Consider the following 27,953-nt stretch of genomic DNA (forward strand, 5'->3'; position numbering starts at 1 on the left):
AGTGCTTTCAAAATAAAAGGACTAGAATCTCTTTTCATTTTGAACTGTGCATTTAAAAAACAGGAGAATGGCTGAAAGGTGCCCTTTCTAGACTCTGCTAAGCTGGAGGAGCTGGGTAGTACACACCAATATTTACTTTATATCCGTATACTTGAGTCTATATAGCTGGGGAATAGGGACTGATTGAGACTGACCCATGTGATATGTTTCAGATCACAGGGCTGGGACTGGCTAGGAACAATCCTCAGTGTTAAGGCCTTGTCCACATTAGGGCATTGGACCCCTTTACCTGTCCCGGAATAGTTAAAGGGGTACAAGTCCTCTAGTGTGGATGCAGGTTTACTGGTAGAAAGGTGCTTATACCAGCATTGCTTATTTCCCTTCTCATATCTTTCTACTGGTATCACTGTATCCACAGCAGGCACTGTGCTGCATCAGTTAAAAGTCACACCCCTACCTGAAACAGTTATACTGGTACAATACCCGTGTGTGGACCAGGCCTAACACCTACACCACCTTGGCCCCATTACAGTGGGAGTAATTTACAAGCCACTTTCAAGGTCTTTCTGTGCTAGCAGAGGGTTGTAAAGGCCTTGGTGTAACTGAGCGTTAGGCCCTGATCCCGTTTGTTTCAAGGAGTCCGTGGCCCATTTCGGACCAGGTTAGCCTGCGATTCTGATCATCTCACACGTAGGTCACGCCCGCATCTTTTTGGGACTGAAACTGGGCACCGGGTGAAGTTTTGGGCACTCTTCTAGTAACCGCAGCAAGGAAAGGACGACAGGGCTTGAGGTGCGGTCAGCCCCAGCGCCCGTCTCCTCCACCCCACCACGTTAGCTCTGTGCACATCCCCTGGGCCAGTCTTTCAGTGCCCGCTATTCAAATAAATAAATTAGGCTTTGCCTCTGCTGGACAGTAAATACATTGGTGCCAGTCTGACGGAGAACTACCCATCTCAGAAGCCTGTGCATTTAATGACCCAGCCTGAGGGCCCCAGAGGAGATACATTCCAAACCCCAACTCCAAAGCCTTAAAGGAGAAGCAGCCCCAGAGTGCTTTTATTTCTACCCCAGCAGCTTCCATCTCCAGAAAGATTCCCCGCACCTTTCAGGAAGACCTTAAATAACCCTTTTCTAAAAAAAACAACCCTGGGTTTTAACTGCTTTTAGGATGCTCTCATCTGATTCCTAATATACTGGGGGTTACCCTGCTCCGAGAGATTCTTTTACTTAACAGAACCAACTAATCAAGTGCTTTGAGATCCTAGGATGAAAGCTGCTATAACAGGTGCTAAGAGCTCAGTCACACAGGCGCTGTCCATTCCATGTCACGGTGGCAAAAGACTAAACGCCCAATCTTGTCAGTTACTGATCATTAACTCCCGGCAGGCCCAAAGATACAGAAGAATCCTGCCACATCCCAGAGGTAGCTCCAGCTTCAGCTCGAGGGGAGGATCAGAGAGGCTGACTCATCGGGGAAGATTGAATAATTGCTGCATCTTGAAAGGCAAGGTTAGGATTCAGGATGCAACAATCTGATCTAGCAAAATCTACCCTCCGCTCCGCTCCTGTTGGGGCACAATTTGCCAAGCACCAGAGCAGGCGATAAGTCATAAAAGTACAAAACTTGCTCATTCCTGAATCAGAGGTTGCCTGGAATTTTATTAGATTGCTCAGATTCCTGCCCGATTCAGGGTTTTCAGTGTGCTAGGGAGAGAGAAGTTTGGTGGCCACAAGGCTATCTTACTAAAACAGGGCCTTTAATGCTACAACACATTACAAACTATATACATGCAGCACTCATGGAAATGCAGCCACCTCTGGGGTGGAGGATAAGAGTGAGGCATACAAATGTGCTGCCCAATGGGTGGGTGAGGGGGAAATGTTGGCCAAGGACTCTGCAAACATCCTCAGGAAAAGTGCCCCAAAGATCTTTGCACAGAGCAGAGAGGGCTGCCATTTTTGTCCAAGAGACCCTCACGCAGTAACCCCTAAATGGACCAGTGTATCTGCCGAGGAAGGAGTTCGCACCTATCACAACGTGCACTCCCTGGATCTCAAAGCACTTCCCAAACCTCACACAAAACAGCGTTCGCCTCGTTTTACAGCTGAGGAAGCTGCGCCCTGAAGAAGGAAAATGACTTGGCCCGAAGTCACCAGCAATTCTGAGGCAGAGCCAAGATTGAACACAGGAGCCCTGCCTCCCAGTCGGGAACAAAGCGCCAATCTAAACCTCCTGGGGAGGGTCACAGTTTCATCTGGCATCTAGGCATTTCAAACGTGATGCTCGGAGCAGCCTTGCAAAATTCTGATCACCCACCCACGTGGCATGAGCAATCATTCTTAAAAAATGAATATGTAAAATATCATCAGTTTCCCCCCATCCAATTATCATTATAAAAATTATGCACCAGGTGATTTCAACCAGCTTTGCTCAGCATCAGGCCAGAAAGGATCTGAACTCCCTACGGCAGAATCAAATCCCTGATCAACAAAAGACCATCTCAGGCATCAGGAGCTTTCACTTGCCAATGAAGAGAAAGCTGCACTCAATTCTTTCCCATCCAGTCAGATGGAGGCACAAAATGTAGTGACTGCCCAGGAAGAATCCATTCACCTCTTGGAATTTTTCTCGCCTTTTTTTTTTTTTTTTTTAAATAGATGCATCTCTGCCATTTTTTAAAGTGTGTCTGGACACAAAATAAAGCTTTGGATTTGCATGGAAGCTTCTTTCCATGTTATAGACCAATCTTTCAACCCTCCTGATCTCACACTTCCTAAGCATCTGCCTTCCAACGAAAGGTCCTTAGCTATTAGAGGTGTCCCCATGGGACTGGTTGTGGTGGGAGGACTGGAAACATTATATCTTTTTAAAAGGGAGAGAAATATTTTAAAGAGAAATCGGAGGAAAGTACTAACTAGATTTTGTGACACTTTTTTTTTTTTGGTTTAGGAGAGTCCTTGTGTGTTACCCTCTGACGACCCCTCCTCTACATTCAATCTTCCTGATGCTTCATTGTTAGAACTATCTTCAAAGTGCTGCTCCTGGCCATTTTTCTGCACGGTGTCCTCCTGTGATTCTTGTCTCTCGCCACCAGCTTCAAAGCTTCCGTCTTCGGGGTTCCCTGTGGGGGCGGGCAGGGCGCTCACATCTCTGACCCGGGGCTTGCGCCCCCTTCTGGATGGGATGCCGTTGCACCCATCTTTTTTAAGGTGCCTGTGCAAGTGGTCGGATCGGACGAAAGTCTTGAAACAGCTGTCGCACTGGTAAGGCCGCAAGCCCGTATGCACGCGCATGTGGTTCTTCAAGTCGTAGTTGTGCGCAAAAGCAGCCCCGCATTGCTGGCACAGGTAAGGCTTTTCACCTGTGTGCTTCCTCATGTGAACTTTCAGCTTGTCCTGCCTGCACGGGAGAGAGACATGGTGTCAGGGAGCGGGGCTGGGATTCTGCGCTTGAACACAGGGTTGCCATACGGTGGGCAGAGCCTTCACCTTTATGCCACCATGTGGTGACCGGGGGAGGAGCCTTCACCCCCACCACACAGCAACCCTCCCACACCCAGACACGCAGCGATTGGAGGGGGCTTGGAGGGGGCTTCACTCCCACGCAGCCACATGGCGACTCTCCCTCACCCAGGCGTGTGGCGACCGGAGGGAGGACCGTCCACCTCCACCCTGCCATGTGCTGACCCTCCCACCCAGACCCGCGGCGATTGGGGGAGCCCTGTACGTTCAGCACCATGATCCCTCGGGGCTGGTTGTGCTAAGGACTGGGAGATTTCCCACAGGGAACGAGCTGGCTCAGCCCCGTGAGAACGGGCTATGGAGCCTTCCCCTAGCGGAGGGGGGCCGCTGCCTGCTGGCCTGCGTGATGCGAGCTGGTGGCCGAGCGTCCACATCCCCAAACTCCCCACTAGAGTTAACCGCATGTGAACCATGTGGTGGCCGTTTCTGCCGCAAGGCCGTGGAGGCAGCCCTGCGACTGGGACCTGGTGCGCAGGAATCCGGAGGCACATGTCCCTGCTTGAGCAGAGCACGGGTCCATCCAGCCCAACAGCCTCTCACCGACTGCGGTCAACATCAGCTGCTTTCGAGAATGGTTCCACAACTCCCCTTTCCCTCCCAACAGCTATGGGATACCCTGCCCCGGGGAAATTTCCTCCCAACCCCCATTAGTTAGGGTCTGGCTCATGCTCTGACACAGGAGGATTTAGATCCCTTCCAAAATGTTTCCTATGTCCTTATAACTCCGGCTATCCCCGTTCCCCTGGTAAGCGTGAGAGTGTCTGTGAGTGACGGAGGCCTCGCTCACCAGCACTGATCTTCAGACACATAGAACTTCCTGGAGCGGCCTGCTTATACTGTCGGGGCTTTGGGGCAAGCACAGGTGTTTTGGGCTGTGTCGTACAGCACACAAACAATGGGGCCCTATCCCATGACTGAGGAACATATCCCGGTGAAAATTCTGCGGCAGACTAGAACGAGCCAGCGCAACCTCAGAGCTTTGCTGACCATTTTTCGAAAGAACTGGAGTGCTTGCAATGAGTCAACAACTGGTCTTTGAACAGGCCCCAAAAGGGGAAGAAATCGGCACAGGTTTTGAAAAGGCCACCCTGTAGGTTAGCAATGGGTTAAGTGATTATTCCGTTGGCTCCCGTTAAAGGAACATTGTCCAAGCGTTTAAGCCGAAAATGTAATCATCATTGGAAAAATAAAAGGTTTTCTTAAAAACTGAATAGTAACAGAATTTTTTAAATGATTTTCCTTTCTTTTATGATTTTCCCCCCAACATTCCTCACTGGGCTAGTGCAGGAAACCCAGAAAGTGAAACTGACTAGAAACTAACCTCAGACTGACTAGCCCTGTGCAATTCTCCAAGCTGAGAGAAGCTCAAAGGGAAACAAACAGCGTAAGTGGTGATGAGCAAACTAGATTATTTCCAAGTGCCTGCTTTATTAGTGTAGGGCGTTCTCAGAGAGGCAGTCAGTGGGGCACTGGGCTAGCACTCAGGGGATTAGGGTTGTATCCCCAGTTCTGCTGTTGACCCCAGTCATTTTACCTCTCTGTCTGCCTTGTCTATTTAAACTGTGAGCTCTTTAAGGACTGTCTCTCACTCTGTGTATATAGAGGGCCCAGTATAACCGGATCCCTGATCTGTTAGCAGCTGTCAGAGTACGGACAATTTATTATTATTAATTATTATTGCTAGCACAGATAAGGACCTTTATTTTTAACAGATGAGCTTTAACCTGCCCATGTCTCTTTAACGAAGGGAGTGGCGGGGCACAGCGCAGGGGAAGCTGTAGGAGACATGCACAGGAAAGCACATGGTGACTCAGCACCCAGAGGGGTTCATGGGAAACCCAGGCTGCAACCCTGGAGGTCAAAGGGAAGGCAGCAGAACCCAACTGCTCTCATCACCTTCATTTGAAAGGATCAGATCTTCGGTAAAAAGCAAGAGACACAAGGGTTCCTGGGCTGGCTAGACCAACCCCCCAGCCTTCGGGACCCCAAAGGCCTCACGCAGAGCAATGCAACATCTGACAAAGATCGACAGGCACAAGTCAGATGAGCAGAGCAGGAGGGGAGCAGGACACCAGTCAGGATTTCTGTCTGGAACCCAAAAAAAGATTTTCCATAACCCTGGCGTTCGCATGACTTAGCATTTCTGAGGTCAACAAACTGCAGTCGTAAACAGGGGGTGGAACAGCAGGTCTTTGTGGGACAGCTGTGACATTGGGTCTGCAATTAAAGGGCATCCTTGCTAATGTGGGGAGGAGGGTAGAGGGGGGCAGAGAGGATATGGTGGGAGACAGCCCAGGCTATAGATGTCCTGATTTTGGGGGTTTCTGTGGCCACATACGGGCTTCCTGGATTTCAGTCTGGAAACTCGGCCTTAGCACATTATGAAACAGCCTTGTTTATAAGTGTAGGCTGGGCTCAGGGCAGTGTGTGTGTGTGACAAAGAGATACAACCACACAGGCGTACGGCAGGAGGGAGAGATCAAAAAGCGATGAGGTCGCACTGCCTCATCATCAAATCTTTCTCCAAACTCGCCCCAGCAAGGCGAGCACTGCGTTCCCACCGGTCTCTATCCCCCGCACACCCACACTTTGTAGCTGGTAGGTAGGCAGGATCTAGTAACAGGACAGTGGCTGTCTGCATCTCAGCTAGGACATGCCCAGGAGACAGACACATACTCCGGCTTCTCAACAGCACCTCTGAGAAGGTGGGGCTGGCTCACGTGTGTGTGAGCGCACACTCGTGTGTACATACACTGCATGCACCTATGCATACCACAGATGCGTTGCTTTCAAGGACTCTGCCCGCTCCGTGCTGGCAGATTCACTGGCAGGGGCGGGAGGCGTCTCTTGCCAGCCGGTCAGGGCCAATGCCTGGCCCGCACCAGAGCTTGAGCTGGCCCAGCGGGTTGCAGGAGTGGTACAGCCGGCACCCTAGCCCAGCAGGCCCACTGCATTATCTGCATGCCACAGCTAACAAATGCAGGGCCCTCTCGCAAGGCAGTTCTCCCCACTGCATTGCTGGGTAGATCACCGCGTCACATCTGCACACAGCTTTCCATGCGAGTGGGCCAGCCTGCTGTTCACACTCCAGCAGGTGCAGCTCCCTTTGCTTTCAGTGGGACTCGGCCCGATCCTGCAAGGGTCTCAGCACCAACTCCTCAGGCTCCCGCTTCAATGGAAATCAAGGGGACTGAGCCTTAGGCACGCGGAGAGCTGGGTGTGATGCGTCCTCTCCCCTCGCCGCTTACTGCTCTCACCCATGAGGCTGCTGCTCCACCTTACCCAGTCACTTCTGATTTACACCAGCAGGGGGCAGATCAGAATCAGGCCCATGAGCTCAGCGTTTACTTGGCTTGATCCTCCCCCCCAGGCTCCACGCGGGAATTGAACCCCACTGGTGCTCCTGAGTCCAGGACTATTTACGTAAGCAGAAAACAGGCTCAGCGGGCGAGGCTGTTTAGCTTCTTTGTCAGCCAGCCCACGCAATCGCTTGGCACCGGGCGGAGAGATCTGGGCGGAACCCCCAGCCTCGCGCTGCAATCAGACGTGAAGGCTGAAACGAGGAGGCCTCTTTGTAGCACGTGGACTAAAGTGAATCAGAGGAACTCGAACAATAACCCCTTTCTTCGGCACACCCGCAGCAGAGGGAAGCACAGACAGACCCGCATTAGGAATAGGACTGAAACAACCCATGCCCCTAGGGGGCCACAAAAAGTTGATTTTTAAATTGGTGGGGGGAAGGGGGAGGAAGAGAGACAGTCCTGATCCCTTCCTCTCGGAACCAGCATCATCAGGCAGCAGCAGCTCTGCTCAGGGCAGTTTGCAGAAAGAGAAAGTTTGCAGAGGACAGGCCAAATTCTACCTCCAGATCTCTTTCCGCAATTCTACGGGCTCTGGATGTTTCAGTCTTTAGACAGGGCCATTTCTAAAGGGTCATCTACATTAAACAGCCCCTGCTGGCCAAAGAAAGCGACTCACCCAAGGATGGAAAGGATATGGGGGTGGGAAACTGCTCAGAAATCCAAGCTCCCCCAGATGCCCAGCCTACACTGGTCCACTTTGCAAATCCCAGGCATGGCCAAGATAAAATCAATGACTATAGAGATTCGGGGCATTTGACATTGTTGAAGGACCCCAATTTCCAGAAGGGTGGCTAGCTCAGCACTTTCTAAGTCAGGGTTTCTCAAACCGGGCACCCAAAAAAAAAACCACTCGTCACTTGCCCATCAAAAAAGGAAATGACTCACTGCAGGCTGGGGGGATTGTGCAAGGCTGATCCACCCCACACCCACCCGAGCCATAAGCAGCCAGCCAGCTTGTGCAATACCACTCCTCCGCCCTTGATGCCCCCCTCTGCCCCTCACCTGGTGAATCGGACTTTGCAGATGTTGCACTCGTAGGGTTTCTCGCCCGTGTGGGTGCGGATGTGGCGGGGCAGCTTGCCAGCTCCTTGGATCACCTTGTCACAGATGGGGCACTTCTGGAATGCTTTCGCCCTGATCTTCTTCTCCACCTTCTGGGACCAGGACGGATACACGTCGCTATCATGAGAGCTGCTGAAGTATTTCAAGTAATAATCCATCACCCCGTCGTCGTCTTTCTGGTCGTCCTCACCCAGCTGCTGCCTTCCCACGGAACTGATCATCTGCTGCAGCAGGGCACTGGCGGCCAGCCCGTCCACCTCTCTAGCCTCAGCCTCCTCAGCCTCTGCTCCCCCAGGAACGAAGCTAGGAGAGTTACTGGCTTCCTGCTGGTCCAGGTGACCCCCTGAAGCTGCCTCCTCTTCTCCTTGTGCCGTCAGGCTGTGTCCACTGTAATGTCCATTCTGGGAAGGTGGGAATAAGGCTCCCGGGGCCTCCTCTTCCTCTCTGTCCAGCCACATGGCATGGTTGCTGTCGGGGTCACCGTCGTTCACCTTTGGTCTTTCATTTGGGGGGGCTTGTGAGTAGAAGTCCATGCCGTTGCAATCCGGCTCCTTGTCATCCTCTTGCCCTTGGAAATTCAGTCTCTGAAGGTCTCTCAAGTCTTGGTTGGTCCATGGAAAGTTGCCTTGGTGGCCGTTGATGGGGTTGCTCTGGAAGAACTCCAGGTACTCTTTTGCTCTGAGATGGTTCCTTTGATCAATTTGATCTACTAAATCCATCTGGTCATTTTTGGCCAGAATCTTCCTCTCTAGGAGATCCGTGCAAACCTCCGTTACTGCCTGGATCTCCAGCAGTTTGGCGGCATTGAGGATCTCGTTGACGTTTGAAGTGCTGACGGTCAGGGTCGCAGTGTAAGCGAAATCGAGCAGAGCCGACAGGGCGTCCACGCTCACAAAGTCTATCTCATATACGTTTTGCTGGTCCACCACTAACCCTGAGGTGAAGAGCTTTTTGAAGTATTGGCTGCAGGCCGCCAGGACAGAGCGGTGGGTGGGAAACTCCTGACTGTCCACCAAGATGACCACGTCACACAGCAGCCCGTTGTTCCTCTGCTCGTTCAGGCTGCTCAGGATGTCGCTGCTGTGATCGGGGAACGGGATCCCGATGGGGCCGTCCACGCCACCAGCCATTTTCAACACCAAGGGCTGGGAAGAGATGAGAAAAAAAAAGCAGGATCAGATCTAGAGCCCTTCATTGCTAAAAGGCGTTCGGACTGTAAAAAGCATCTCCCACCATGGGTCTTATTTATTGTCTGTTGGCCTTTACATGGGGCAATCTATGTGCCAGACATGCATGCAGCCTTCATACTAGACATCCAATGCACCCGCCCCGGCCCCCAGGTCCTCTTTGCACTGAACATTTCTACAGTCACAGACTTGGTTGGTCTCTTGCTCCTCCCACCCTGCCATCTCTTTCGGAGAGATCCCCTGCTAAGTCGCCCTAGGTCTGAGAAGCAATCGGAGAAAAGAAAGAGAGAAACTCATGGCACAATCCACAAAGGACTTGCTGGGGAAGGAGCGAGACAGCTTCAGCAGCTCTGGTGCAATGCCTGGCTCAGGGCACACGCACCAACACATCCCGCCCTTTGGGAAGGGCACAGACAGCCACAGTACTGAAGAGCACTGGCCTGTAGGGACAGGGAAATAACGAAACCTTCCCCAGCCTGCTGCCCAAGGCCCCACCATAGGAGGACGGGCCCAGGTCAGAGACCTGAGGACAGCGGGGATTTTAACGCTTGTGGAATTAGTAGGGTTCCCTGTGGGAGAAGAGAGACAGGACTTGGGCTCGATGGATATGAAGGGGCTTCATTATTGACACTGCCGGACACAGACAGACCCTGTTGTTCTCTGGGCCTCTGTGGCTCCTCACCCTGTGCCGCCAGCCATCACCACACGGCATCCACCTAGAGTTGTGGAAGCTGCTGAAGTTTATGCAGCAGAACCGAGGACGCCAGTCCACTGTAACCCGGCTGAAATGAGCACGGCAACCTAGCCCAGCTCCCGGAATAGCCCCAAGAGCAGCTGGCACAGCGAGCAGAGAGGCCACGGACCCAACGGGTAGTGGAGGTTGAATCCCTCTTGCCCCCATGAATCGTCCCTCTGGTGGAGTTTCTCTCTCTGCTCCAGCTGGGGATGCATGTGGGCACTGTGCTGGCTGGATTTACCCTCCCCCGGCTCTGGGAGATAGGCAGGCATCAGCCCGGCTGACAGGCGGGGACGTGAGGCCCAGCATGGATTAACGGACTTGCTCGAGGTCACGCAGGAAGCGTTCGGCCGTACCAGGAATTGAACCCAAGCCTCTCACATCCCCAGCCCGGTGCACAACCCACTGGGCCATCCATCCTATCCCAGTGGGCCACCGTGCAGCTGAGTAGCGACCCCCATCCCTTTAGCTGCGTTGCCACTCGTAGTGCCCATGGGCTTCACCTCTGTTCCTTCTCTGCCCGCATGCACTGAATGGAAGCAGGGTGCCCCGGTGGAGCACTTTCCATCACACCCTCCCCCCACTCACCCAGCTGCCTGTGCTCCTGACATGCCAGCTGGACACCCCAGCAGCCTTTCCACCACCTTGGCAGACTGAGTGGAGGGGCCATCTTAGCTCCCACTGGACCCTATAAAACCTCAGGCTGTACCTGTGCCCCCCTCCCCTTTCCCCAACGAGCCCCGCTCTGGCAGTTGATCAGCTGCACTCCCATTCATGGAAGGAAAGAGCCTTGCGACAAAGCTGCTCTTGAAACGATTGGGAAGCGCTGACAGCGTGCTTGGCTCTGTACAAAGGCCACTGTTCACCTGGCGCGCCAACCTCACACACGTTATTCTCCACGCGAAATACCTATTTCTAACATTCTTAATGAGCCCTAGCAGGCGAGCTAGACAAAGTGGCTCTGCTTAACTTCCTACTGTGGCCATTCAGACCCTTTCTACTTTCTCAAGTGATCTGCCAGCCAGGAGTAACGGCAGCGTTTTGGTCTTGTGGTTAAGGCACTAGGCTGGGAATCAGGTGATCCACGTTCAATTCCAACCTCCAGCACAGAGTCCCTGAGCAACCTTGGGCAAGTCACTTCACCTCCCTTGGCCTCAGTTTCCCATCTGTAAAACAGGGATAGGGATAATTCCTGTCTCCCGCCCTCTGTCCGTGTTGCCTGTTAAGACTGTAAGCTCTTTGGGGCAGGAGTTGGCTCTCGCTAAGTATGTACAGCACCTGCTCAACAGACCTCCCACCTCAGCAGGGGTCTCTAGTATAATACAATCAATCATAATTAAGGCTAAGATTTAGTCATGGGTCTTTTTGGTAGAAGTCATGGACAGAACATGGGCAATAAATGAAAATTCACAGCCCATGACCTGTCCCTGACTTTTACAAAAATACCCCTGCCTAAATCTCTACTTCTGGGGCTCTGTTCCAGCCCTGGGGGTTGACTGCCCTCTGGCTGCTGGTCCTGCCAGGGACTGCTCTCCGGACAGCCTTCGGGCACCCCTGGGGCTGCTGCTCCAGCCATCCCGGGACTGCTGCTGCTTGGGCGATCCCCAGGGCACCCCCAGGACAGCTGCTCAGGTGCTTCCCGGAACCAGCCACACTGGCCGCTGTTCCAGAGATCCCTGGAGCCAGCTGCCCAGGGACACGTGAGCAGCAGCTGATATGGCTGGACCCAGAACAGCTGCTCGGGTGCTCCCCGGGGCCACCCCCAGGATGACTGCTTGGGCAGTCCCTGGGACCAGCCACACTGGCGGCTGCTCATGCAGTCCCCAGAGCCAGCTGCCTGGGGCCCCCCAGACCAGCAGCCGGTGTGGCTGGCTCTAGGACCACTGCTCAGGCACTCCCCAGGGCTGCCCCCAGGACCGCTTCTTGGGCGGTCTGTGGGACCAGCTGCACCGGCTGCTGCTCACGTGGTCCCCAGAGCCAGCTGCCTGGGGCCTCCCAAGTAGCGGCCAGAGCCGCTGGCCCCAGGTCGCTCCAGCAGCAGCTGATACCGCTGGCCGTGGGGTACCCAAACAGCAGAAACTGAGGCCCTGAGAAGGGACGTGACCTGTGCAAAGTGAAATAATGAATCAGTGGCAGAGTCAGGCACAGAACTAACTACACAAGGAAGCAATTGATAGCGCTATGTTACAGCAGGGGTAGGCAGCAACCGGTCACAATAGCTACAGTTGTAAAACAGTCTTTATAGACATACACACGCCTACTTTCCTTAACTTTCCCAGCAGCACTTTCAAGTTGAAACTTTCCATGAGTTATCTCAGCCCAAGAGGAGGGGATTTTGCTGCACTTTCCTCTATTTAAAAAACTCCTGCTACCTTTTTGCTCACTCAAATAGCTTAAAGACCAGCTCAAACCTCGCCCTGAGGTCCAGCCTAACACACACATGGGTCAGTCAGGGATGAAATCAAACGGGTCCTGGATGGATGGTTTTGGCGTTTGAGAGCGCTTCTCACAGCAGACGTTCTCCAAGGGCTCAATCCTAATGAAACGTATCGATTTGAGCAGCAGCAAGGCACGAACCAGCTTTAAAATCCCAAAGTTGCATGGTGCAAGTGCACCCATCCAAGGAAGCAATTGGGAGTCCCTCCATTCACACTGATGGGAGCTGCTGGAGAAGGGCCTTAAGCACATCCATTAGAGGGTAGCCACTAACACGCATCAGCTGGGCTGTGGTGCCTCACGGCATGTAAAATGCAGACGCTTTACAGAGGTTGAAACATTCCCGGCCTGGAAGGAACGGACCCCAGCTGCAAGGGATGAAATATGGTTGCACAGGTTAAAACGAAGCACAAAATTTGACCTAGATTCTGGGCTCATGGGTTTTTGAGATGAAGTGCAGAGATAAGGGAGGAGGAAAGGTGGTTAAAGCCCTGAATGGGGACTCAGTAGATGTAGGTTCAATTCCTAGCTCTGCCACAGACTCTCTGGGTGATCTTGGGCAAGTCACTTCATTTCTCTGTACCTCATTTCCCCCCTCCCCCCATTTGTAAAATGGGGGTAAATAATTCCTTCCCTTCCTCACAGGCTGCTGTGCAAGGATATGTTTATTAGCAATGGTAAGGTGTTCAAATACTACATAGTACCTAAATAGATGGAATTGGCCTAATTTACAATCATGCATCCCCACTGACTCACGGCAGCTCACAAGTGGGTGACTATGGGCAGAATTCTGCCTTTGAAAATAGGAAGTGCCAAACGTGCAAGACAGACTGCTATCCCGCTAAGCGAGTGGGTTTTGGTCTGGTCCTAAAAATGCAATTTAGAGATTTCCCCAGATTAGATGCTGGAGGGAGGTTCCCCCCCTTTTAGAAAGAATTTGAGTTGGGTAAAGGATTTAGAAGTTTTGGGAAATAATCTTTTGGCCAGCCAGCCTGCAGCACTCACACAGCTGGCGTTTGTCATGCCCAGCCATAGCTGGGGCACAAGGCAACCATCCAAGCAAGGGTTAATCCCACACAACTTGGGAGCCGGGACAATCGACAGCATAGTGTGGGAATGGTGCTGGGTCATGAGACTTTCCAGCCTTGGCATGGAAAGTGGTACACTTCACAACTTATTCTGGACAAAATGCCTTTTGTGTTGATCTACAGTTCAAATTTACAGAAGCTGAGAACGTGAAGGAGCTTAAAAAACATATACACTTCCTAGCACATCTTTCCCAACCCCCCGAGTGAGCATCCTCAGTTATCCATGAGCAAACAGCTTCTGTATCACAGCAGCGCTGGTTAGAAAACTTCAGCCAACAGCACAAAGGTTTTTCACCTTGCCTACCGCTTGCTAAGTTCTTCCGAACAGCTGGCAGAAATCACACACACTGTTCCCTTATTCAGGGACTCTGAATGGCAAGGTTATTAAAACACGCAGAGGGTTAGTAATGGGACAGGGAGACTTGCACCCTTACAGGTTGCAAAGCATCCCATGTCAGTAGCAACTGTAAGGCCTCATGGAGCCATGGGGTTTTCGGTGACTTGTATGAAATGAGTTTGATGGGTCTCAGTGCAGTGCCCAACGGACAGGTGTGCTGAGGGCTTTCAGGCTATGCACAACTGCCAAGCCGAGGGCTGAGTGAGCCACAGAGCCGCAGCTGACCTAAATCTCCCATGCAGATTTTTCTCCAGCTGAATACGACAGTCTACGCTCACTGTCCTAGATTGCGTTGCTAGGTGCTGTTATAAAGATGCTACGTTTCACCCCAGAAGGGGCTGCATTTCAGAGGTTCCAAAATTATATCCATGTGTATCAAGGTACACTATCAACTTTAAATATAGTCAATTTGAAAAAAGGGTCACACAGTACCCCTTCCCTCAAAGGGCCAAACAACAAAGGAAACTAACTGAAACCTGGTCTACACTAAAAAATTCTACCGACATAGCAGTTAGGGGGTGGTCTGGTTTTTTTTTTTTTTTTTTGTTTTTTTTTTTTTTTTAAGATCAACGCAGCTATGCTGGTAAAAGCCTTATTGTAGACAGAGTTATATTGGTATAACTGTGTTTATGTCAGTACAGTTCATGCTGTTTTACTCAAACCAGCATTAGCTATACTGGTACAAGCATTTTTATACCAACCTAACTGCATCCACAGTAAAGGTTTTTGCTGGGATAGCTGTACCAGTAAAACTGTTCTTAATGTAGGCCCAGATTCTGCTGGGGAAACACTGAAAGGGACAATACACAAAGGGATATGAAATGTACAAAGTGGAAGAGAAATACTCCCCCCTACTCCCGTCTCTTCCTATTTCGATAATCTGAGCTGTTACTTGTAACAGGGAAGTTATTTTCACACAGAAAGGTCATTTTAACTCCTTTCAGGGCTTGCAGACAAATTAATTAAAAAAAAAAAAAAGCAGAAACATGACTTGACAACTCACAAATTGTAACTGGTTTATTTAAGACAGATTCCAAAATGATTGCCATTGGAGTCAGCAGTTTATGGGAATTTGGAAAGGTGAGGTTTTGAATTCAAGTGACATGCCCATGTCATGTCAGGGTCAAAGCTAAAATGGTTGATGTCATGCTGTTTAATGACCAGGTTTGCCTGAGGGAAGAGCTTGTTTAATTCTTTCTCACACTGTCCTGCATTTATTTAAAGTTTAGCTGGATGAAAGGAGGAATCTGATTGGCTAATGAGGGCTCTGAACCATATGGTATAGGCAGATAAGTCACAGGTGGTTGGTTAGCCAGTAAAAGTACTAGATGTTTGCAAAGCATCCTTCCTCCTGAAGATCCCAAAGCACTTTATAAATAAAGTACAGGGCTCCTTCCCCGCTGCCAAAATGCCACCAGCTCTTGCAACACATCAGCTGTTTAATAACAATGTTACACAACAGTTTAGGGCTAAATCATCTCGCTCATTGATGAGAGGGACGGACAGCTTCAGGGTCCCATTGTTACTTGGTTTTAAGGAGCAAGGCTTCATGGGAATAACAGCATGGAAGAGCTGAAGGTGCGTGCCATTTGACCCCAGATGTCACACAAGGCCACTGCTTATGTCCTATTGCTCAGGGTACAGCCAGGAGTGCTGCTGAGGATTATTAAAATAACGTTGCTCTTTAAAAAAAAAAAAAGGTCAACAGCTTGCTGCCCAAAGTCCAAACATTACTGGATCCCTCACTCACCACCAGCTGGAGAAATGGGAATTTTCCCCACTATGAATAGCTCACCCCCATTATAGGTCACACAACGCAAGTCCTTGTCTGTTCAATTTATATTTAGGGAACAGTCATCCTCGTTCCCCCTTCCCACTCATTGTCTGCAGCCCTTGATCTCTTGAGAGAAATGCAGCTCTCAGTCCATTCGGAGCATGAGCCATCTCTGCCGCCACCAGTTTCTGCAGCATTACAGGGCAAGCCTGAGCAAGTCTCTTCCTGCCTAGGATCCTCCCTAAACTCTGCAGAGGCCTCAAGAACACAGCACAGAGCCAACGGTGGGAAGATGGCAGTCAGGAGGAAATGAAGCATTCCTAAAGTAGGGTGTTTGCCTACTCAGTAGCAGCCCGTTTCATCTCTGCCATGCCACCATGTCTCTATTAAAATTCAACCACTTCCCAAAAGGAATGTGCTGTTGGCAATGTAGTGCCATCAGAGTATCTGAATTACGTGGACCTTCAAAACAAAAGGATGTTCTTGAGATGAAGATCCTGGATGTCAATAGAAACCAATGACATGGTTTAGAATATTAAAAGGCAATTTAGAGCTAGTGCAAAGCACTGGATTGACAGTGTAGGAGGATGAAATGCTCTGTATTAACAGATAAATGGTACCTCCTTAGCAATGAGAGAACTTTTACATTCACTGATCTCAATGGGGGGTACGCATCATTTTCATTTCACTGCTGGAGTAACAGACACAGAGAGAGGGTAAGCGACTTGTCCAAAGTCAATGAGCCAGGAACAGAACCCATGTCTCCTGACTCCCCATGCTGATTACATTACCTCCCTTTTTATCATGGGTACCCCAGAATACCCCCCCAACCCTGTTCTGGAAAAGGTGGGCCTTGGCACTAGTGTCTAGTGTGGCAGTGGCTTTTTGACGTGAACACCTCTCTACTAGGAACCAGAACTGACCACCACGTGCGTCTCAAGTCAGCTGCTGCACAGATGTCAGATGGAAATGACTTTCAGCCACCTCCCCAGACCGACTTGTGAATCTAAAAGCAAAATGCCACACAGGCTATTACCGAACCCCAAAAGGTGCATTTTGTGGTCTCTTTTCCTTACAAACCATTGCCATGTTTGGATCTTTTGGACTGCGGCTCTGGGGCCACAAACCCCAGATTTGTTGACTAAGGCTGAAATGGATGAGATGCTGGAGAAGGCACCAGCATACCTAGATTATGGCAAAAACAGATCCATTTCAATCAAATCATTAGATGACCTGCACTTGTCCTAGGGTCCATCACATAACCTGCCCCCATTCACCTGCCAGACCCAGGTTTGACCTGCCAGAGATTTGTCTCTTACTGCTGCGGAGAAGAGCACGTCAGGGTAGAAGCAGCAGCAAGGCATATAGGGATACCAGATCCCCATTTTATGACTCTGCTTTTTATACCAGGTACCTGTTCAAGGGTAAAAGTAAAAAAAACATTTTGGATTTTTTTACCACCAATTCTCCAGCCTCTAACTACAACGAGTTTTGCTTGCTCCCCATTTGTATTTATGGTTCACTTCTTAGCCCAAAGTACTGTACAAGCCATATACTTGGCATGCAGGAACTACCCACCACTGAAATGCAGCCACCTCTGGAGTGGGATGTACACAGCACACAACAGTTTACAACATGAAAAGAGGACTCCCACATCCCATTAAATTCCCCTGGCGGTGTTAGACAGGAAGACTATAGAGTAATTACTCAATCTGAAGTTTGGAAAGAAGTTGAATTAATGCCCATTGGTCTTCCAACAAGTGCCGTGGGACGCTTGACCATAAGTGATAAAGAACCTTGGTTTTACTTCACATGAAAAAAATACAAACACCTCCAACAGTGCAGTACTGTGCAGAAGTTCCAGTGATGGCAAGTGACAAGGCAGGTTTTCCTCGGAGCTCTCCTCTCCGATCATTGACCAAAAAAGGGGCAAGGCAACACGGAAAAACCTCCTTAAATCGTCAACCATTTCCTCGATCAGAAACGGCTGCATCCTGTGTGTGCCTTCAGAGAAGCCAGTCTAGGGCCGATATATTTGGCAGAGCATCTGAATTGGTCAGGGACATTTGCATCTAAAATTGGCACAAACAAAAACTCCAGTCTGTTGTTTTGGCATCTGAATTCTTTTGAGTTAGATCTTAAACTCAGGAGGCAGACAGGTCTTGTCCAGTTCCCAGCACTAGGTAAAAACCATCATCAAAAGAACCTCTAGCATTAGGCAAATACCAAGCATTACCACCACCCAGAAGTATGGGTGGAACTCCTGGAAACACATGGCATTAGCAGGTAATTCAGCAATGCCCCATCAGCTGGGTAAGTTACGGAGAGCTGAGGGAAGGCATCCCAAGCCACTGATTTGAAATTTACAAGCCACCCTGTTTACAACAATTTTAGCATTCATATTTTTTCCTTTTATTGCTGTGTCAAAGATGAAAACAGCTGAGGGATGACTTAGCAAAGATCCAGCTGACTAGATATCATTTACCGCCCTACTCCAGGACATGCTGACCAGCCATGTGTGTTGGAGAGGCAGTGCACTGGAGTGGTTAAAGCAGAGAATTGAGAGTCAGGACATTCAAGTCCTACTCCCAGCTCTGCACTCAGTGTGTTTACAACACTGCAATTAAACACCCCTGGCTGGCCCACATCAACTGACTCCAGCTTGCAGGACTGTAAAGTTGTGGTGTAAACGTTTGGGCTCAGGAGTCCCAGAGCTTGGGCTCCAGTCCAAGCCCAAATATCTCCACCACACTTTTACACCCCTGCAGTGCGAGCGCAAGTCAGCTGACAGAGGCCAGCTGCAGGGGTTGAATTGCAGTGTGGACATACCCTAAGTCACTTCTTCCCTCTGTACCTCATCTATCGGACAGGCACCTCACCACTCAGCTACCTCAGAACTGGTCTGACACACAATTTCATGCAAAGCTCTTTGAGATGCTCATGTCAAAGGCGCTATTAAGTACAAAGGATTAGGGACAACCCTCCTCCAGCCTTGCCCTCCACCAAATCACTGAAACTTCTGCAAGGAAGAATGTCTATCTTCTCCTCCTCCTCTCTCTGACTAAACAGCGACCCAGATCCGTACTTCCTCCTGCATAGAGCTGGGATGAAACAGGGAGATAATTGCTACCCAAATTGAACTGACTTCCTGGCATCAGTGGTTCTGTTTGAATGCAATAAGAGGTTAAAGGGCTGGGATTCCTCATTGTAAGAGAGGAGATTATTAGGGACACTGCACCCCACCAGCAAAGAGATTCATTACTTGTCCTTCAGTTTCTGGCACTGTTAAAATGTACATGCATTTCACATGACGACCCAATAGAGAAAGCCTCTATAAAAGGGGATAATTTCTTCAGTCATATGTAAGGCCCTACTAAATTCACGGCTGTGAAAAACACACCACAGACCGTGAAATCTGGTCTTATGTGCATTTTTACCTTATACTATACAGACTTCACAGGGGAGACCAGCGCTTCTCAAACTGAGGGCTCTGACCCAAAGAGGTTAACGGTGCGGGGGGCGCTCACAAGGTTGTTGTAGTGGGGGTGCGGTATTGCCACCCTTACTACTGCACTGCTTTCAGAGCTGGGAGGCCGGCAGCTGCTGGCCAGGTGCCCAGCTCTGAACGCAGCACCCGGCCAGTAGCAGCGCAGAAGTAAGGGTGGCAATACCAAAACACGGCACCCTCACTTCTGCACTGCTGCCTTCAGAGTTGGGTCAGGACACCAACAGTTACAAGACCAGGAAATTTCAGATTTAAATAGCTGAAATCATTGAATTTACTATTTTTAAAATCCGATTACTGTGAAATTGACCAAAATGGACTGTGAATTTGGTAGGGCCCTAGTCATATGGCTATAGAAGATGAGCGAGATATTAAGAGATTCCAAGGCCAGAAGGGACCACTGGGATAATCCAGTCAGACCTCCTGAATGTAATCAGGCAAGGGAACCCCTCCAAAATAATGCCTAGAGCATACTTTTAGAAAGGCATCCAATCTTGATTCAAAAAATGGTCAGTGATGGAGAATTCATCATGACCCTTGGTAAATTGTTCCAGTGATTAATTACTCTCACCATTAAATATATCTGCCTTATTTCTAGTCTGAGTTTGTCAAGCTTCAGCTTCCAGCCACATTCCAGCCATATTAGACCTTTCTCTGGTAGATGGCATGGAATAGCTCTTTATTAAATATTTGTTCCCCATGTTGGTACTTACAGACTATGGTCAAGTCACCCCTTAACATTCTCTTTGTTAAGCTAAATAGACCAGATTCATCGTCTGATGAGGAGGACAAATCCACTAGGATTTAGTTTAGAGACTAGAAAAATCAGAGGCAGTGTGATCTAACTGGTAGAGACCTTGGACTAGGAGTTAGGAGACTTGGGAACTATTCCAGCTCTGCAACTGACTTGTGTGACCTTAGGCAAGTCACCTCACTTCTTTGCGCCTCTGTTGTCCTCCCTTTGTCTGCCTCCTCTATTTAAATTGATTTATTTGGGGGAGGGGGGCAGAGTTTATCCCTTGCTGTGTGTTTGCACAGTGCCCAGCCCCTCAGGCCTCTAGGTATTACCATAATACAAATAATAGCAGAAGGGAGGAGCGTGAGAATTAAGATTGTGGAGGGTAAAGTGAAAGCCACTCCTTTTTCTGGCTGTGCCACAAGGCAAGTGGACACCTGACAATGACAACAGGTAAATTCAGAACAAAAAGCAGTATCGCTCTATGTAGGGCCCTACCCGAGATGTTCTGAACTCAGAGAGGAGTGGCAGGTGCTCCGTGTATCTCAGGACAAGGCCTACATGGTTTGAATGTTTTACCATAGGAATAAGAAAAATACTATAGCTGATTATTAAAGGACTGGCTATTACAGTCAACATCTGTGGCCATGCAAACTAACTTGGGGTAATCAAATCTTCCTGCTTTATGGCACATCCTGATTACTGCAGGGGTCAGGAAGTACCCACGTGTGTTGCATCACACTTTCAGAGTGTATTGGGGCAGTTCACCTTCTGTTGAGGCATCAAGTATTGGTTAACATCGGAAGCAAGACAGTGATTAGATACCAATGGTCTGACCCAGTATGGCACATCGTACATTAAGACAAGGAAACCCTTCAGTTAAGGCATAGCAGAAGCAAGCCCTACACGCGGCTAAATACAACCCAGCCCAGCCAGCTAACCTATAGACGGGCAGCACAGGAGACACCAGGGGATGATTCTATGCTACGTCAACACACGGCCGTTTTAACCACTGACATTAAAAAGTAGGGCAAACTTCTATGTTGCAAGGTTTGTCTTAACTGGTTATTCCACCCAGACCTCCTTGCCAATTTTCTCCTGTGTCATCAGGGATCACATTTAATCTCACAGGAACGTGTCTTGATACACGTATATGTGTAGTAACACAGTCAAGACCTGTGTGTGTACCAAACCTGTTTGCTTGTACACTACAATAGTGCACTATTCAAACAGTCAGACACCAATGACAATCTCCTCCCATACACATGGTTTAATGGGAGGTCTTTTTTTCCACTGCTGGATCAAACTCTCAAGGCCAAGAGCAAATTTATCTGCATGCCTATCACAGTCCAATGGACTTTCTCCTCCCCCTAAGTTTCTCTGGTATTGCCATAAACAAACAAACAGATTGTGGTGATTTTAAGATCATTACTTATTTTTAAGAGGGAAATATTTAAAGTGACCAGAATGCATCACTACAAAACCACAGTTAGGATAGGATTTTCAAAGACAGCTTTACTTCCTGAAATGTCCAACTCTTACAGTCTCTGGGCACTTAACTCCCTTAGGAAACCTCAGACTTCACCATTTTTGAAAAGGGGGAATGGGGTGCGAGGGAGCATTCCTGGAATTGAATTAGTTAAGACATGAGGGCTTCTGTTTTAAGGGCAGAGTTGAAGAGTTGTGTCTTGTTGGCTCTGTAAATCTGAAGGCAACCAAGCTCTGCACACACAAAAAAGAGCCAACAAAATTTCAAAGATCAACACCCGTCACCAAATAGTCTTGGCATCAGTCTGAAGAATCGCCATTAAAAAAAATGAAACAGGCTCCAGTGCTAACCCACTCCACAGCACACCAACTAGGAAGGACTCTCTGACCTCACCTGGCAGGGGGCCATGGCGGGACTCTGGCACACAGTGGAGGAGAGGGGGTGTCAGTCCATAAATTTCCATCTGGACTAGAAGATGGTGAGGATACAGGCCTCCTACAGAGGCCATGTTTCTGTTCTAGCTACTTGGAAGTCAGGGCACAAGTGGACACCAGGCATTTGAGGCCAAATCCTGCATTCCTTACTCAAGCAGGACTCCCATCATGCAACCAGAGCTTCTCTCAGAGCGTCAACCTTGGGCAACCTGTAGAACTGGGCACCTCAGGACTAGTCCCCTTCATTCCCAAATCACTTCTTCGCAATCCCATCCTTTATTGTTTTATCTACACATTCTCTTTTCAATTCACGCACCCCTCCCATGACGTCTCACCCCCACATGATCTCACGCACATTTACTATTCTGTCTTGCAAACAGACATATTCAGGCTAGCTTTGGATATGTTTTGAAACCTAGTTTCCCCACTGCCCTCGGACTCCGAGGCCCAGTCAGTCATCTTCAAAACTGCAACCATCTTACAGCTTCCCTTTTGAGTCTCTACTCCCCTCCACCCTGACCAAAACCCTCCCTCAAATACGTTTCCTTTCCTGCTCCCTCTAGCTTTAGAGTTTAAAGGTCTCATGTCATTCTGATTGCCTCAAAGGCCAATAATCTTTTCCATACCAGGAAGGAGAAAATAAAAAGACGAAGGCTTAGGTTCACTGACAAAGCAAAGCACACAAGGCAGGACCGGCACTTATGTAATGCCTGGTTTGTGGATAAGCAGATAGTTCTTGTCTTATTGCTCATTACTTGAAGTGCAAAAACAAATCCCAGCAGTAAGCATGCAATAAAATAAATTCCTAGGAACTCTGTCCTGCCATTAACTTTTTTTCCTCCAGCGTAATACTTGATTGTACAGATACGAAGGAAGGGAATGCTGAACAGCACCTCCTGTCCTCTCTACTTGTTGGGGCAGGAGACTTTGGGTAAGGAGAGAATATCTACCTGTAGCAACAAGCCCAAGCTCCAGTGACTTGCACAGCACTCTATTGAAGATGCATTCAGAAACAGGAAGGGGGGGGAAAAAATGGTCTACTTCCTGGTTTCCAGTGCAGAATAGCTGGGTTTGTCAATCAGAACTTTAAGAGCGCAATCAGAATAATAGATGGTGTTAAAACACATTGGGTAGCACTGCTCCACATGCATGATCTGCTGTGAAAGGAGTGTTACGTGCCCTTCCAGAGAATGAGGTATAATTTTGGGGCATTTCAGACCATGACTCTGAGGGGCTTTAAAGAACAGTAGGGATGGAAAGAAAAAATGAAAAAGAAAAGTAGTCATGGAAGTGCTAAACACCCACAGCGAACTCTGGGGCTGTGTGTCATTGGGGACTGAGGATTTACTACTCCTGTCTGCCACCTGCCGCTATGCTAGAGCGCACCAGGAGTCCGTCTCCCACTCCTTGTCATACCAGAGCAGACCACTAGCTCCCCTTATTGAGTCTTGTCTTCTACCTAAAGCCATACCAGAGCAGTCCCGTTAGTACAGTGTCCCACCCCCTGTCATATCAGAGCAGAACCCACTTGTGGTCCTGTCTCCCAAATAGAACAGAGGCCAAAGCCTAATGCTTCAGAAGAAAGTGAAAAACCACATCATGCACTGGGTCTTTGGGGTGAAATTCTTCTCTGACTCCACAAGTGATCACCCTACGCCCTGCTCCACAAGAACAGATTACTGCCATTTGGACAGCTAAGAACATTATCCAGTCCTTTCTCCAGAATCCATCCGCAACATTTGAGCTTTCGACAGTGTGATGCAAGACTATGTGCAGCATCAAGATACTGTATGGGAGTATGAGGAGAAACAAAACAATTGTCTCAGGTATTTGTATAGAATCCCAATGCCTGTCTGACCTCATTTACTCCTGTTCTGACACCGTATTGGAGCTGTTCCAGGATTAGCAGGATGCTCTGAGTTCAGGTACTGAAGGCATGGACACACTATTGACTGGCTTGCAACGTGACCAATCAGAAGAAGAGAAAAAAACAATCCCATTTCGGATCCAAGGGTCATGAGATTTTGCACAAATATTTCTCACCATCCAAGATGCTAATTTTCTCTCTCTCTTAAATATTGCTCATCAAAAGGCTTTTAATTACAAAGACATGCTGGTCTCTCCAAAGTTCAGGATGACTGTTTATTGCTTTGATTAGCAAGATAACAAGTGGAAGTCTAATTGTCTGTCACAGATGACTTTGCGTTCAATAAACGTAGTATCCTAAGACTGTCACTTTTAATCAAGATTCAATGGCACATCTCCAATGTTCGGGTTTGATTTTCAAGTTTACGAGTGCAATTTCACAGGCCTAGATTTCTAAAACAGGCACTTACGTTCGGATGTTCAATTCTAAACTGGGTTCTAAAATTTGTACTTTGGCACCCAAATAACCACTTAGGTGAACAAAATGCTAATTTAACAGCTTAATGGTAACACTGGCCCAGATTTTCAAAGATATTTAGGCTCCTGACTTCTATTGAAATCAGTGGGAGTTAGGAGCCTAAATACCTTTGAGGATCTGGGCCAGGGTGCCTCAACTTTAGACTTTCTAACTTATTAACGAGCTTTGGGTTCACTGACAAAAAGGAGTTACTTATGGCTGCAAAAGCGTAGCCATAAAAAAAACACCTTTCAGTCTTCAATTCCCATTCATACAGATTAGTACAGTACTGGAGTTGGCCTGACATACAGAGGTTATGGGTAGCCCCAAGGCCAGCCAAAGTCAACGGGATCCTCCAGTGCTCAGCACATGCCCTTAAGAAAAAGTAAGTATAGAGTATGGCTAAGTATGATCCGATCCCAGTACCACAATGCAACAAGGTGCATTTCTGAGCTCAGAAAAGGCCACACAAAGCCACAGATCAGCATAAAGCACGGAATGACTTTTATCCACCATCTAATTCATTAGAACTCCGGCACTGCAAAACTCTCCCTATGCACAATTAAGGCATGGTGGAAAAATCCCACCACCTCATCCGCATTTGGGTTGTGCCGCTGCACTCCCTCTTTTCCCAGAACAAGCCTGAACAACGGCCAGAATGAATATTAAACAGCAATGGCTCCCCTCCAATAACCCGTTCAGAGACTTTAAAAAAAAAAAAGAAAAAAGTTTAAAAACAGCATCCGTAAGCAAACTGCTGTAATTGGTAAACCTGCTGCTTTCTCCAAATCAACCCTCATAAATGACCATAGGTTGCTCCTTCACTCTAAGGCAAACTGTAATACTCTGTCACATCTCCTCAACCAAAGTACTAACAAAAAAATCATGGAATTAACTGCTTCTCTGCTGTTGCACTGCACACAACCACCAATCCTCATCCTTCCACCTGCTTAGACTGTAAACCCTTCAGGGCAGGCATCTTCTCTAACTATTTGTCCATAAAGTGCCTAATACACTTTGGGAACGATATAAATAATACATTTAATGGCAGAAAATTAGCAGAGAGGTGGGTAATCTTGTTAGTTTAACTCAGGAACCAGCTGTAAATCCTGCCAAGAGGCCATTACAGGGAGTCAGGACCATTCGCTGTCCAGGCTGCTGCTTGGAAATAATGGACCCTCCAGGGAACCACTGGGAAGTCTGCTAAAAATGCTGTAGTAAGTAGAAGATGTAGGTAGCCATATTGGTCCTCAATGTGATGCATTTTATTAGACCAAGCAGTAGCTAATGCACAAACTTTGGGAGCATAAAGATCCCCGAGAAGAATGACAGAAAGGTCTGACATCTTGTGAACTGTAAGCTACATACAGGTTCAACAAATTCACATTTAACATTTTCCATAATCTCAGTATAAACCTTTACCTACAGAGAACAGACAGCAGCACTCCCAGTCCCCAGCTAGCTAGCTACCTAGCAAGGAACCAGCCTCCAGCTCCAAACCATGGTCACCACAACTCACCCACCTGTTATCTAATGGACCAGCCCCGCAAGAGCTGTGGTTCACGATGGGAAGCATGCAATGACCTTCAGATATATTTCCTGGCCTCTATGGGAGTTTAGACTGGCTCGGGGCCCAAAGCATGGGCTTGATTTATAGCTCCCTGATCCCCAACTCAAGGATCAGCTGTGGTTTCAGACGAGGAGGGCCAAGGAAGGCCCTGAACACGGGCCGAGGCAGAGAAGTCCCTCGGTCCCACTAGCCTGAGCCAGTGATGCCGAACCCTTTAGGATACTGGCTTGGTCTCCACATTCCAGCCTCTGCAGCAACTTGCCAGCTTCGAGACTCGAGGGCTGCACCGCTCCAAGGGGGCTGGCAGGGCGGTTTCTCCTCTCGGTGCCACTGACTGGCTGAATCCGTGCACAGCCAGGCCGATGGGGAGGGGTCCTCCCCAGGGCTCCCCCCCACACACACACACACCCTGCAACGCGCCGCGGGGGGGGGGTTGGGGGGGGATGATCCAGCTGCAGCCTGGTGCCACTGCCCGGGGGCGTGAGGCGGGAGCCCAGGAGCTGCCTCCCCACGCCTGTTCCGGCTGCCAAGGGAGGGGAGAGCCGGCTCCCCTTCCCCGCGCACTGGGGCGGCCTTGTGCTCCTGGGCGACCTTGGAGCCAGCCCCCCCCCGGCTCCCTGCCCTGGGCTGGGCGCCGAGGCCCGGCCCCGCCCCTCCCCCATCAGCAGGGCGCCAAGCCCCACCGCAATCCGGCCCCCTCCCCGCGGGAGCCTGGCCGCGCGCCACACCCCTCCCCTCGCCGGGCTGCCAGCGACCAATGGAGGCCTGAGCTGGGGGTGGGGGCAGGAGGCCGGGCCTGAGCCCTGCGGCCACCACCCAGGCTTGGGCCTACACTAGGCCCCGCATCCGCGGCCTTTCCTGAGCGCGGGGCCGGGGACCCCGCCTCCCCCGCCCCCGGGCTGGGCTGGGCTGCCCGTGAAGGGGGCGGGGGGGGCCCCGGAAGTGCCGGGGAGGGGGGGGGGCGCTGCCCCGCTGGCCGAGCTCCTCTCGGCGGCGCCTCCGCATCCCGCCCCCCACTCTCGCAGCGCCCTCGGTCCGCCATTGGCCAGGCGGAGCCGGGCGGGAAGGAGGGGCGGAGGTCCTCTTCCCATTGGCTCGGCCGCCTGCCTTTCAACACACCTCCCGGCCAGGGTTGGTTTGGAGGCGCCCGGCCTTGCGCGGGGCAACCTGGGAGTTGTAGTCCGCGGCCCCATTGCACCTGCAAGGCCGAGCGGGGCGGGGAAACTACAACTCCCACGAGCCTCCTTTTCCCACCCCTCTTTGCGAGTCTCCCCCCCCATTTGCTTGCAAGCCCCCCCTCAAAAAAACTCCCCCCCCCCCCCAGGAAGCACCAGCCCAGCCAAGTACAACGTATGCACGCAGCAGAGAATAGAGGGTGGGGGTGGGGGGGGACTGCATTAACTGCATGGCCGCAAAGTTATTTGCAACCCCCCCCAAGCTGCCCCCCCACCACATTGCAACCCCAGCACCCTGGACCAGCCTTGCTACTGCCAAATGCGGAGAGACAAGCAAGCAGATTAAAAACACCCTCCCTAGAACGTGGAGAAGAAAATGAATCCCCCCCCCCGCACACACGCGCGCTGCTCACCCTCTGCCCCCTCCCTTTGCAACCCCCCCTCAGCTGCTATAAATTCTCGGACAACCCCCCCCCCCGCCCCATTAAAAAAAATCTGGAGGTTTATAAAGTTGGGGGGAGGGGGGAATAAAGTAAAGGACAAGCCAGGGGGAGCGGGGCGGGGGGGGAGGGACTTTCCTCCTTCCAAAGCAGCCTCCCTGTTCGAGGTGGGGGTGGGGGGGGGAAGCGTGGGGGGGTGTGAAATGTCCCCTTGATTCAGCACCTCCCCACCCCAAAGGGCCACCAGAGACAGCCCGATCCCCCCGGAGTCTTACCTTGCTGGTCCTGGGGGTGGCGGGGCTGGGGGGTGGGGGGGGGTCCGCCTGGAGTTTGGAGTCAGTTCCCGGCCAGCTCTCCCTCTCTCTCTCTGGTGTTACTGCCCCTACTGTAACTGTATATGCAAAGCCCCGTATGATGCTGAACTCCCTTCCTGGTTTCTCTAAGGGCAAAGGGGTCCTCCCTTCTCTTAAAGGTGCAGCAGCCTCCCCTCGCCCTCCCCCGGCGGCGAGCCTCAGTGGAAGGGCAACTCAAACAGGCTCTGCCAGTCCCAGCAGACAGAGAGAGAGAGGGCAGGACACACTCCTGCCCCGGCTCCCCAAGAGATCCAGCCTCAGCCCCAGCGGGAGAGGGGATCTGCACCATTCCCCCGCATCCC

At 50.2% G+C, this 27,953-nt stretch overlaps 1 protein-coding gene across 7 annotated transcripts; it reads right to left on the reverse strand.

Annotated features, from left to right (window-relative positions):
- Positions 1–398: 398 nt before the first annotated feature.
- On the reverse strand, positions 399–27,870 carry ZBTB7A (zinc finger and BTB domain containing 7A). 7 transcript variants are annotated; one of them, XM_073324392.2, is made up of 4 exons: positions 27,574–27,870; positions 12,283–12,675; positions 7,889–9,093; positions 399–3,402 (listed from the first exon to the last, which is right to left on the reverse strand). In XM_073324392.2, exons 3-4 carry the CDS (start codon positions 9,076–9,078, stop codon positions 2,949–2,951), a joined length of 1,644 nt encoding a protein of 547 aa, XP_073180493.1. In that variant the 5' UTR covers positions 9,079–9,093; positions 12,283–12,675; positions 27,574–27,870; the 3' UTR covers positions 399–2,948. The 7 variants fall into 7 exon arrangements, with proteins under 7 accessions (XP_073180493.1, XP_073180494.1, XP_073180492.1 ...); XM_073324393.2 differs by lacking the exon at positions 27,574–27,870 and adding an exon at positions 25,637–26,365 and having other exon boundaries at positions 12,312–12,675; XM_073324391.2 differs by lacking the exon at positions 27,574–27,870 and adding an exon at positions 25,637–26,365.
- Positions 27,871–27,953: the final 83 nt, after the last annotated feature.

This window comes from Lepidochelys kempii, chromosome 25, assembly GCF_965140285.1.
Source record: "Lepidochelys kempii isolate rLepKem1 chromosome 25, rLepKem1.hap1, whole genome shotgun sequence".
In the NCBI taxonomy this organism is placed as follows: Eukaryota; Metazoa; Chordata; order Testudines; family Cheloniidae; genus Lepidochelys; species Lepidochelys kempii.